This window comes from Daphnia magna, linkage group LG4, assembly GCF_020631705.1.
Source record: "Daphnia magna isolate NIES linkage group LG4, ASM2063170v1.1, whole genome shotgun sequence".
Classification (NCBI taxonomy): domain Eukaryota; kingdom Metazoa; phylum Arthropoda; class Branchiopoda; order Diplostraca; family Daphniidae; genus Daphnia; species Daphnia magna.
The window spans coordinates 3885225-3897678 of NC_059185.1; the positions used below are offsets into that span (position 1 = coordinate 3885225).

At 40.6% G+C, this 12454-nt stretch overlaps 5 protein-coding genes across 5 annotated transcripts; all 5 read left to right on the plus strand.

The window, feature by feature from the left end:
• The first annotated feature begins 1905 nt into the window (after positions 1 to 1905).
• LOC116921324 (pro-resilin) lies at positions 1906 to 2733 on the plus strand. Its single transcript, XM_032927590.2, has 3 exons — positions 1906 to 2046; positions 2106 to 2210; positions 2280 to 2733. Exons 1-3 carry the CDS (start codon positions 2038 to 2040, stop codon positions 2517 to 2519), a joined length of 354 nt encoding a protein of 117 aa, XP_032783481.1. The 5' UTR covers positions 1906 to 2037; the 3' UTR covers positions 2520 to 2733.
• A 2792-nt stretch (positions 2734 to 5525) lies between these two features.
• LOC116921322 lies at positions 5526 to 6634 on the plus strand. The gene is made up of 3 exons (XM_032927588.2): positions 5526 to 5642; positions 5737 to 5859; positions 5945 to 6634. Exons 1-3 carry the CDS (start codon positions 5634 to 5636, stop codon positions 6215 to 6217), a joined length of 405 nt encoding a protein of 134 aa, XP_032783479.2. The 5' UTR covers positions 5526 to 5633; the 3' UTR covers positions 6218 to 6634.
• A 1299-nt stretch (positions 6635 to 7933) lies between these two features.
• On the plus strand, positions 7934 to 9054 carry LOC116921325 (pro-resilin). The gene is made up of 3 exons (XM_032927591.2): positions 7934 to 8082; positions 8256 to 8354; positions 8424 to 9054. Exons 1-3 carry the CDS (start codon positions 8074 to 8076, stop codon positions 8661 to 8663), a joined length of 348 nt encoding a protein of 115 aa, XP_032783482.1. The 5' UTR covers positions 7934 to 8073; the 3' UTR covers positions 8664 to 9054.
• A 706-nt stretch (positions 9055 to 9760) lies between these two features.
• LOC116921328 (pro-resilin) lies at positions 9761 to 10500 on the plus strand. The gene is given in 5 exon segments (XM_032927594.2): positions 9761 to 9822; positions 9992 to 10087; positions 10150 to 10200; positions 10202 to 10342; positions 10344 to 10500. Coding segments are annotated over 5 exon segments (345 nt in total). The 5' UTR covers positions 9761 to 9813; the 3' UTR covers positions 10392 to 10500.
• A 735-nt stretch (positions 10501 to 11235) lies between these two features.
• Positions 11236 to 11990, plus strand: LOC116921326 (pro-resilin). The gene is made up of 3 exons (XM_032927592.2): positions 11236 to 11374; positions 11486 to 11584; positions 11655 to 11990. The coding sequence occupies exons 1-3, from the start codon at positions 11366 to 11368 to the stop codon at positions 11892 to 11894; spliced, it is 348 nt and encodes a 115-aa protein (XP_032783483.1). The 5' UTR covers positions 11236 to 11365; the 3' UTR covers positions 11895 to 11990.
• Positions 11991 to 12454: the final 464 nt, after the last annotated feature.

The following is a 12454-nucleotide window of genomic DNA, read 5'->3' on the forward strand; positions in this document are numbered from 1 at the left end:
TAGTGCCCTTGAACAGGTTCGTTGATTAATGTTGCGGATGACGTACGGTGCGTTTTTACAGAGTCGCAACAATCACGACACATACTAGATCGTATATGAAGTAGGCTACCACTCTTCTGCTTTGCAATCACGAAAATGTTTACCTCTTCCCCTTCGAAAAAGTTTCTCTACATCACGGTCTGGTGGTCTTAATCTCATCGGTTATCCGCCCGGCTGAAACTAGGTCACGCTGACGTCTTTACATACGCGGACATCACTTGAATTTTTATACAATCAGAGAAATTTGTATTCGTTGAATATATTCAAATCCGAAAAAAAACTTTCAGTCCGCATATATGATCGTCTCACTACGGCAATTGCAATTGACCAATTATGGAATATGAAACGCTTATCGGCCAAGAGAAAGAGAGAGACGATGATGTGTTCAACGCGAAGATGGGGCCCAATGGCACTCGTACATCAAATAACATTACAGGCATGACGTAACCAACATTTGCTTTCCTCGTGAACCTCATCTCATCAACGGGGGGTTGATGACCTATTTAAATTCAACCGCAAATGGCATACGGTCGTCATAGCCCGTTTTCATGTTTACGTATATCGTGTCATGACGTAATAGCGCGAGAAAGAGAATCCAATTAATCGGATTTGCATGCGCAAACAAAGAGATGCTCTATCGATGTTCAATCGCAATTCGTGAAACTCCATAGTGCGATGCGCGATTGAAGTGGATTGCAATGTTTATTTTGCGAGCCATTCCGATTGAAAACCATGTGCGTATAGAGGAGAACCCAAGCGAAAGTTATTCAAATTCGTGTTGTGTGCCATTACCTATTTTAACGGTATTCTATACGTATTCCTCGCCTGAAGCCAGCATGTGTTTTGACACCAACCCCACCATCTCATTCACTTTATTTCACTACTGCTATTGTATTGTATATAAACAACCAGTGGCTGGTTGCATCTTTGAATAATCAAAATCGGGCGGGGGGAACACCTGACACATCATCAAAAACTGTCGATAAAAAAAAAATGCTTCGTTTGTAAAGGTGTTTGGGGGGAGAAAAGTCCTTCTTCTATAATAATTTCACGTTTAATTGAAGCCCTCTCGTAACAGATCATGACGCCAAACACTCTCTACGAAACAATAGCCCAATCGAGGGCGTGAATTATGCGCGATTTATACAAACAATAGCCAATTAGGCATTGCACACGATTTTTTCAATATGGTTGATCAGCCCTCAGGCTGTGTAATTTCTGCAGTAAAATACACACCTACTGTATAATAACTAGCTTTGATGCCATCGGGCATCACTTTTGGATTTCCTCCGCATGCAACAAGAAAAAAAGAGTTCCAACAGGACGCCCCGCAACGTCTTCAACGGCTTCTGTGGCCTTTTGTAATAGGAAAAATCATTTTTTTTTTACGGACAATGGAGCTGAACGACTAGACCTAAATTTCGCGAAAAAAATGTTCCCACGAGGAAGAGAAAATTCATCCCTGAATGCGAGCGAAGGTTTCCAATCGGGACTGAACGAACTGAAGATGAGAACCAGACGCGGATGGTTGAACGCTCCGTTTTTTTTTTCCTTTCTCGGCAATAATGGCAAGTCCCGTCTATAGAGAAGACCGTACGGAAAGGGAGAAGGATTTTGAAAAAGAAAAAAAAAAGTGAAAGGATAGGCTTGGGAATTGCGATGATGCCATCGGCTGTCACTGCGGGAGCTGCCAAAGGGCATCTAGAACACGTCTGGGCATGTGAGCATCATGGCATGTGATCATACCTGTGAACTGGGCCAATAGCGTTTAACGATATTATTTTCTGGTGCAATTCCCTTTCAGGCTGCTGTTGGCTATTGGCATCCCATAGAAAGGGAAAAGCACGTCAGGTGACAGGTAAAATAATAACAAGATCGCCAACAGCAATGTTGGGTGTGTTCGGCCGTTCAGATCTTGTATATAAAGGCCAATGGAAATGGATTGAAAACACATCAGTTCGATTGTAGAACAACTAGAACAAATTCCACTAAGCAACAATGAACAAGGTATTGTATTTGGCCCAAACTTTCATTTGGAAATTGTAACGTTTCGATTCTATGTATAGTTTATCGTTTTGGCCACTTTGATCGCCGCGGCTGTTGCTGCTGACCTTCCAGCTTATGGCAAGCCTTCCTACCCTGCTGCTGGTTATGCTAAACCCGAAGAATATGTAAGTTGGATTGAATCGTTTTTGACAGGATTTAGTAAAGAAGGATGAAATTTGCTTTGATATTTCCAGGCTCCGATGCCGTACAGCTTTGATTGGAACGTCAAGGATGAGCCAAGCTACAACGATTTCGGACACAAGGAAACCAGTGACGGCAAAGTCGTGACCGGATCTTACCGCGTTGTCCTGCCCGATGGCCGCACTCAGATCGTGACCTACAAAGCCGACGAGAACGGATACGTCGCCGACGTGAAATACGAAGGCGAAGCCAAATACCCCGCACCCGAATACAAACCGGCCTCTAAATATTAAATGAACTTCAATTACAAGCAGATTCTTTCTTTTTAATATTTAAAGAATCCCGCTCACTCATCACACACACACACACCAAATTGATCGGCTAAAAATTTCCCATTTCCGGAACCCAATTTTCTTCTGTCAATTCGAACTTTGGATAATTTATTTTCTTTTCAACATGTAAAACGACCATTGTGAATACACAAACCCACAGATTGTATAATAATGAGCTGACATTGGGTCATTCCACTTTCTTTTACACGAGCACCGGATCCATCTTTTTCCACCTATCACGGGTGGTCTTTTCTTTGACCAGCGTTTCCAATTCGAGAGACGTTTCTATTACAAAAGCAAAAAAGAAGCATGCACGTTTATAATGCTGCACACATGCCTCAGCTTTTAATTGCTTGTACATTTTTGCATGGTTAACGGAATTACTTGAACCACTTTTTTTTTTTCGAATTTTAAATATGTTTTCTTGGCCGTCCAAACTTTCACTGGACGGCCGTCTCGACGGCCATTTACACGAAACGTGGCAGTCCATTCTTCTGAAATTTCTCTCTGTGTTTCTTCCGCTAAAATGTTCAATTACACGAGGCCGAAAGAGCCCACGTTGGGTAATAATAAGGCGCTTTTTCATTATCATCGTATGCACTTCATTACAGAAACTAACTTGTGGCATCATGGACTAATTGTGCACGTTTTTCGCCATGTCAAAAGTCGCTTGATTATTATTCATTCTGTGTATATACTCGCCTTTCACTGCCATTCTTTCCTTTTTCTTGCAAGATGCTGCAGTTTTGTATCACAACGAAAAGTCCTGTCTAGTCACAATCTTTTCCTTTCATCTCTAAATTTTCCACCATCATCTATTTAATTTTTTTTTGCCCTCCTCTGTAAGACGATGGCCTTATTGCATAACTACCTGCTGGCAAAGCAAAGCCCTCCAGCCTCCGCGGCGGGACGTCCGCACAGATATGAACCGCTGATTTGGCCCTGTGAGCTACATGATTTCCGATTCATTAGAGCAGGACACGCAAACGAACTGCCATCCTACACAACCAACGCTAAGCATTTATTTTTTTTACACGTAAAATATGTATGCATTGAATTTACATACCACCCTTTCACCTCCATCTATTCTTTTTCGTGTGTGTGTCATCTTCGATATTATGCCCTGTTTTCCCTTTTTGGGATTTTCGTTCAATTTCTCGTTTGTTCCCAGCCATAGAGGAGGAAAGTAAACACACGAAGCTGTAAAATGTTTAAAAAATAGAAACAGCCTAGAGTTTTTATGTAGGCTAAGTATTTAAAGAGTTATGACCTAAATGTGAAATGACCCTGTCGCTCTATAGTTTCCAAACAAAAAGTTTAGCATAAAATATATAAACAATTGATAACACGGGATGAGTGCTGTTCGAGAAAGGCGACCAGCAAACATGAAGACCAACTGTCAGCTCGAAAAGAGCGAACGAAGACGTGACCCGACCAAAAAAAAAAAGGCGCTTCTGAATCGGTCGTGATGTTGTTCCCCGATATGCGATGCAGAACTTAACATATACGATTTGCATACGCGGGGAGTGAAACTATTACGGAATACCTACTTTTCTCATCGTTTTCTAATTTTTCTTTCTCTCCTCCCGCATCAGAAATGGTATTACCAAAAATAGAGAGAGCTTGATACTCATCGTGAAATTTCAGTCTACGCGTTAAGAGAACGTCCCGCGAGTTTGTCTTCCTCTTTTGAACGCTTTTCAATAGATCGAATCAAAGACAAAGAGGAGAAGAAAAAAGGAAACAAAATCCCGCGTGCTAAGTTCGTGATCATGTCAGTCGATTGGGGGAAAAGAAAAAAGGAATCACACAGTTAGAACAAAAAAAAAGTATGTAGAAAACGGCAGTTCATTGTGCATGTCGGGTGCGTCGCTGTCACGACTACCGTCCCCACAATACGTTGCCTAACAGAAAATTGCTGGTTAATCCCCGTCCCTTTTCTATATACATCGGTCGTTCTCGTGAATCCCGCGTTTGCCTAATTCTATAGCGCGTAACAGCAATGACATCGCGCAATTGGAAATCAATGGACAATTGTCTGTTAAGGAGGTGTACAGCAGGTATGTACAAATCCAAGGCAACTCGACTTGTTGACCTTGCGGTTCAGCCAAGATAATAAATAGAAATTCCAGTCAATGTTTTGTACTTCTTCTTTTGTTGCAATTTCGTAGTGAGAAATGACGTGACCTTTATCATTCCCTCAGTTGGAACGTATATATATTTTTTTTTAGCTGTGAATCACGTCAGCTGGTTGTGGAAAATTGTACCACATTCGAATTTATTTTCCCTACCTCATTCAATTGTCGTGGTGAGGAAGATCCACCGTTCGTATATAATAAGAGCTAAAAATAGCCCATCAATTTGTGTCGATAAAGGAAAAAAACAAAAAATACACCAACGAACTATTTTTCTTTAAAAAACAAATTCTATATAAAGCAATGCCGCGTGAAGAGAGAAAACAAAAAGGCCACGCACCATAATGAAAGAACCTTGATGTGGTCTGCACGCGAAAGAGGCCGATGAAAACGTGACGAATCAGCTGTAAAGGCCTTAAACACACGGCTGTATCAATACATTAAATAATTGGACCACGGTTAAATATCTTTTGTATAGAAGCGGTGAACGGAGACAAAACAGCAAATGCGTTATGGTATACAAACTATGTGGTTTCATTATGCGCAAGTAACATGTGTTTCGCATATAATAATGCCATTGAGAATAATAAGGAAACCCCCGACTGCAATCTGGTCGACATCTGGAGAGAGACCATTGAATACAATTAAATTCCCCAGCTGTTTCGTCTTTTTAAATGTTCTCCAACGTGCGGAATTGGGGAAGGAAAAATGTCACCAAAACCAATATAGGAAGAAGAACCAGCTGTGAATAATAACAATAGGAAAATTACAATAATTTATGCACGGGTTTGTTTCAATTCAAATTAAAATGTGTGCCTATAATTATGTAGAGCGATGGCTCTTGGTATAAACTCGTGCGCAAGTAGCGCAATGCGATTCATTCTCTCGCGCACTTGGCATTGAGACTTGTCAACGTTTGCAATCGTGCAACACATTCACCATGAACAAGGTAAGTGTTTATCTCTTATCAATATATCATTAAACACTCTAGACATATTTTTTTCTAATCGTTAATAATATATGTGTAAAAAAAAAAAAAAAAGGTCGTTGAGGTGATCACGTTAGTGGTTTTAATGGCAGTCACGACGCCGGCACGACGCTGGCACGATCATTACATTCCGGATTCCTTGGCTATGGAAAATTCGCCACATATCAGCCGCGTAATGGTATACACATTGATTATTGTATTGCCAGTTATTCAACATCTAGTCTACACGTTACTTGACACTCTAAACTTGTTTTCCCATTTAGCCACCGCAGTCCTATCCCTCCGCCTGGTTTATCAAACGGGAGCCGGATGTCCACCGTGAATCGACATTCTCATCCGGTGGTAGACAGTCTATATCCAACAATAACAGATACTTGGAAGAAACAAATTTCTATCCAGCTGGCCTGAAACACCAAGGTTCAACCGATTACGTTGACGGTTCATTTGATAATCGAAGACTTCTGACTGATCTTTCGGATAACAAACCTCTTCAATCTTTCGAGCGGTTTCAGCCATCACAGCGAGGACTATTCTAGGATCAAAGAGGAAGCCCTATAATCTTGACTGCCCACTTTATCCTTAAACGTCCTCCGAGTTTAGACAAATAATTTGATGGATTTAATGGGCATCCGCCTCTCGTTACTCGTTCAAAAAAACAATGATGCGCGTAGAGCTGCCACTTTCGGAAGATTGGATTGGCTCATTGATATCATCACTTATGAATTCTTGCCCCCCCCCCTCTTCGCACTTTATTACACCCATTCATTCACCATTTTTTTTTTGTCTTCTTCTTCTTAACCTTTCTCAAAACCCGTGCCGAATGTGGCGAATTCACGATTTCTCCTTTTTTGCCGATTATAATCCGCACCGATTGTGCAGAGGACGTTTGAAAGTTTTTTTTCCTATAATTACTATTTATGAAAAATCTGTAATAAACGTGGAATGCAATTAGATTGCGGCCATGCAAATATTCCTCACAAAAAGAGCCTTTGACAGGCCATTGGTTGAATCAGTGTTATTCTTATTAGATAGGCGGTATTGAAGTGGACTTAAATTCGGCTTTCTCTCGAGAGCTTTAACGACCTACTCGAGAGCTCGCACGATTCCCGAATGAAAATGACGAATCGGATCGATAATGGACGATTAGCGAACCGCCCCATTGTCCGATATTATCAGACACGTGAACGTGTCGATTTATTTTTTTATTTTAAATCCACCGTTATTGCGGTACAGCTTGGTCGTTGTGGTTCTTTCTTCTGTGTTGCGTAAGTCAACCCATTTTAAGACAGGAATTAAAAAAAGCTTCTAGAGATTCCATCATTTCAGACATTCACACGGCTGTGCCGCCACGTAAACGCACTTTTCAAACGTCGGCAAAAAAAAATAAAAAACGGAAAAGCAATTAGAAAAGAAGAAAGTGAATTCAGACCAGACGTGAAGAACAGTAGGGAACATGCAGGAGGTCTGCTATAAGAACATTCACGGCCAGAGAAAACATTTTGGCAGGGGAGGTTGAACAAGTATATAGGAAGATCTGGAACAAGATGAAGACAAATAAGGTGCACAATATAATCATATAATAGTCCTATTTTCCCAAAAGTTTTTTTTTTTCACGGCCTTTTGGGGAAAGTGGAGTCAGTCGGGATGTACTTGCCAACGACGCCGACGTGATTGTATTACATAACAATCGCATAGAGAAGCAGCGATGGCGTTACATTTCTTCTTTTTTAGCCTTCACTTGGTTAAGCGATTGGCTCGCGGGTGTCATCGGAAATAGAAAGTGTTGCATCCTATATTTTTTTATTATAGGTTATTCGGCCCTTTTTTTTCTCGGGAAAACCTACGCCAGACTAAAATAAATAAATCTCGAAGCTTCACAAACTAGGGCGGGCTACGTATTACACCGTGAATTAGTCACGTAATCAACACAGAAAATAACTTCGATAGCTACCAATTTATTTTGAATAGCTTTGCCCTACAACGCATTAGAGCTTTTTGTGGGCTGCGTACCGCAAGTGCGCAATTATCGGAAATCCATCGCCATAAAAAATTATACGATCGGATTCCCAAAATGTCGGCCAATGACGTATGTTACGCGCCAGGTAATAACGTCTCACTACACTCGGTCAACGAAAGTTCTGGAAAAAAAAAAGAATGGGATAGGTGTTCCACGTGCGCGTGGCTTCTTCGTATAACAAATAATTACATGTTTGGTTTTTTAGTGGCCACCTGTGTGAAAACATGTGAGGTCTACCGAAACGGAAAGTGGAATGCATTACGTCCGTCTGAAAGGAATGTCTTTAGTATAAAAAGACAACGTTGTTCATAGTCAACCATCATTCACTTGCACTTTCTTGCAAACGAAAAAAATCAAGTCTCTTCATTCAGAAAAATGAACAAGGTATGTAAACACGTTTTTTTTTTTACGGCTAGGTTAGTATTTAGCCATGGAACAACGGTGCATTTTCGTGAGTGCCCATCCGCTCAGAAACTGAGAACACATGACACATGACACATGACAATTGATTATTTTTAACAACACTAATTCCCAACTTGCGGTTGTCTTCTTCTTAGTTCATCATTGCTGCTGCTGTGTTGATGACGGTTGCTGTTGTTGCAGCTGCACCACAATCCTACCCGTCAGAGGCAAACTCCAAACCCTCCTACGATGACGTAAGTTCCAATTCAGTTACCTGGATACTAGTTACCTATATTGTCATGCTAATGTTAAATTGCTTTTAGGCTCCCAAACCGTACAGCTTCGACTGGAACGTTAAGGATGACGAGAGCAAGAACGACTACGGACACAAGGAGACCAGTGACGGCAAAGTCGTCACCGGATCTTACCGCGTTGTCCTGCCCGATGGCCGCACTCAGATCGTGACTTACAAAGCCGATGAGAACGGATACGTGGCCGATGTGAAATACGAAGGCGAAGCCCAATACCCTGCTCCCGAATACAAACCGACCTCCAAGTACTGAATGTTGTAATCGCATCACTGCAAATCGAAAATTGGATTTTTAATGTAATTTATTTTGGACGCACGTAAAAGATACACAATATACAAAATCGTGGAAATTTGAAAAAAAAAATTAGTTTAATGATTTCATTTGTTTTGAATGTTACCCCTACTGCTGGTTGTCGTGAGGTACAAACGGAATCGTTTCGCATGAAAGATATATATTTCTTAATAAAAGTAAATTAGGAGAAGAAATTATTTCGAAAAAAATGTTGTTTGCATTTCTTCCTGTCTACGATGACTTAAACTTACAGTGAATTTCCACCATTTTTTCATTCAAAGAGATAAAGCAATTTAAGTAAATGGTGTCGCTTTTGCGAAACACACGAAAATACATTTACCTTATTTACGATTATGGTGAAAATAAACGTCATTTTAAAACAGGGGAATTATAGTATCATAAGTCGTGTGATTGCATTATATCTTCCCTTGTATGTTTTTTCACTGCTCCTTTTTAGCCGTGCTTTATCTAATGTTACATTTTACTTGGCTAAAATAATAGTATAAAAGAAAGGAGAGATAGTACAGCGTGAACTGATATGAGAGCTCGCGGACATTTACCAGTCAAACAAATCACGACGAAGAAACACAATTGCGTGCAGGACAACACAATCTACTTTCTCCGGCTTCTTCTGCTTATAATACATAAACCAAATACAAAGAAAACGGGGAGGGGGAGCAATTAAAAATTTACGAATATGAAATTTCGCAAGTATCCATCGCCATAACAATTTTGACGACCGGATTCCACAAGTGAGAAATGACACATTACATGCAAATTTAGCACTTTTAGTAGGTATTTTCCGGGCAATGAAAGTTGTTTTTTTGAAAGGTGTAAGTGTCCACCTGACGACTCTGTAACGATTACGTAAACCCGTTGGCTTTTTTGGTCGGTGACGGGTAATAATAGATCGCTTAGGGTGTTTTCCCCTTCGAAATTTGTTCCCGTGAAAATGGACATGGCCTACAGAGAAAACAGAGGTGGAGAGTGTGTACGAATATTTTGCGAAGGAATGCACGGTGGTATAAAAAGGCTACGATGATTCATTTTAAGCATCATTCACTTGCACTACTTTGCAAAGGAAAAAACAAATCTCTCCTCCCCCACAAAAATGAACAAGGTATGTTAGTATTGTTTGAAGCTGGATGGTATTCAAATGCATTCTCGTGAAACCTGTACCGATTTGCATACGCACTTGGGACACACAACGCCTTCCTGATTGATTCTTCCAATAAATTAAATAAATTCGTTTTCGCTATTGGGGATCTTTTCCCCTTTTTTCTTTACAGTTCATCATTGCTGCTGTGTTGATGACGGTTGCTGTTGCTGCAGCTGCACCGCAATCCTACCCGTCTGAGGCCAGCTCCAAACCTTCCTACGATGACGTAAGTTCCCAGTATAATTAATGTACCTATGCAATCATACTTTAAAATGGAATTGTTTTTAGGCTCCCATGCCGTACAGCTTCGACTGGAACGTTAAAGATGATGAGAGCAAGAAACGACTACGGACACAAGGAGACCAGTGATGGCAAAGTCGTGACCGGATCTTACCGCGTTGTCCTGCCCGATGGCCGCACGCAGATCGTGACTTACAAGGCCGATGAGAACGGATACGTTGCCGATGTGAAATACGAAGGAGAAGGCCCAATACCCAACTCCCGAATACAAACCGGCCTCCAAATACTAAAAATTTATGCACAAATAGTTTCATTTGTAGATTAAATCATTTTTCCTTTCGTGTAATTTATTTTGAATCTTCGGCAAAAATTAAAATACAATCTCGTGAAAACATGAAATAGACGTGCATGTCTCTTATGTTTTGCAATAAATGTGATGAGCACAAATGCCGCGCACATAAACATAGGGTATCATACCGTTCATTACAGGTATGATGGGGCCAATAAAAACATATAGCGGGCACTACATAAATGAACGCGAGACCGTAATTTTTACAATCCTGCTTGTAAAATTCATTCATCCGTGTGTGTATGACATCACCCAGACTGCCACGCATTCGCCCATATAAAACTGCCCTATAGAGCTATTTCAAGGGAACAATGAACCATTTCCCCCCTTGATCCATACTCCCGAAAAATGACATAATCCCCACCAATGTTTTTGGCACAATGCGTGTATAGAAATTCGCACGCATGACTCTACGTAGCGAATTCAGAAACGAGTGAATCTTGATCGCTGTCTTCACGTGAATCAGACATTTAAAAATGACGACTTACATGCGCAATTACCAGCCACTCGTGGCCATCGAGATTACACGGTCCAATACGCCTCATATGGGATTTATCAGACATGACGTATTACACGCTAAGATGAGGCCTTTCAAAAATTCCCGTCAGACTCGACGAAAGGAAAGTTTAGAAAAGTATGTTAGTGTCCGTATGGCTTGGTCGTGACAAATGCGTGTACACCGTTGGACTATTTTTGGCAACCGTAGCAAGAGATTGCTGAATGTGGTTTCCCCGTCCAGCAAAATCGTAATTCTCGTGAAAACCGGCGGGTTCTGTGAAAATGGAAGGGTGGAGTGTATGTCCGTAGGAATATATACGTATTATAGTATAAAAGGCAAACACAGATCCATAGTCAACCATCATTCACTTGTACTTTCTTGCAAGGAAAACAAACCTCCTCACTCCCGAAAACAAAATGAACAAGGTACGTAAACAATTGCTTAAGGCTGAGTGTCGATTTACATAGAGGATAAAAGGCAATGCGTTCCAAACAAACCGAAAACAAATTTTTGTTTTTTTTTAACTTAATTTCTAGTTCATCATGGTTGCTGCTATGCTGATGATGGTTGCTGCCGCCGCAGCTGCGCCACAGTCCTACCCATCAGAGTCTAGCGCCAAACCGTCTTACGATGATGTACGTACTGTTTGACTTGAATTCAATTTTCCGATGGTTTATTTTCATGCTTAAATGAAACACATTTCAGGCTCCCAAACCGTACAGCTTCGACTGGAACGTTAAGGATGACGAGAGCAAGAACGACTACGGACACAAGGAGACCAGCGATGGCAAAGTTGTCACCGGATCTTACCGCGTTGTCCTGCCCGATGGCCGCACTCAGATCGTGACTTACAAGGCCGATGAGAACGGCTACGTGGCTGATGTGAAATACGAAGGAGAAGCCCAATACCCTGCACCCGAATACAAACCGGCCAGCAAGTACTGAATATTGTAAAAGAAAATGATTTTTTGTTTGTGTATTTATTTTGTGAGACTCAAAAGAAATGAACCGAAATATAATATCGCGAAAACAGCAACAAAATATTATAATTTTCTTTCTTTGGTTTACAATGAAAACTTTGGTCAGCTTCCGAGTGTTGTAGACACAAGGAAGAAGAATACCATACCACTATGAATATTTTCCGCATATAAAGAAGAAAATTATGACCGAAAAAGAAAAAGTCTTCTGAATATTATTGAACCAAAGATTGAAGATTTATGCGTCCCACATTACTGAATTAAGTTGTCTTCCTTACAGGCGTATAACGGAATGAAATTTTAAGCCTTCTGATAATCACCTGGAAAATTCATTTGCCGTAAATGCGAATACGGCAACATGTCTGCCATAAAATGGAGATTTATTTTATCATCTCACACTATTCAAATAATAAACGATACAATGCGTAGCACAACTACCTGACATTTAAATTCGATACTATCTGCTATCTCTAATATGAGGCTATCAGCAATACAAATACTATTATATACACACACGATGAACTTTAG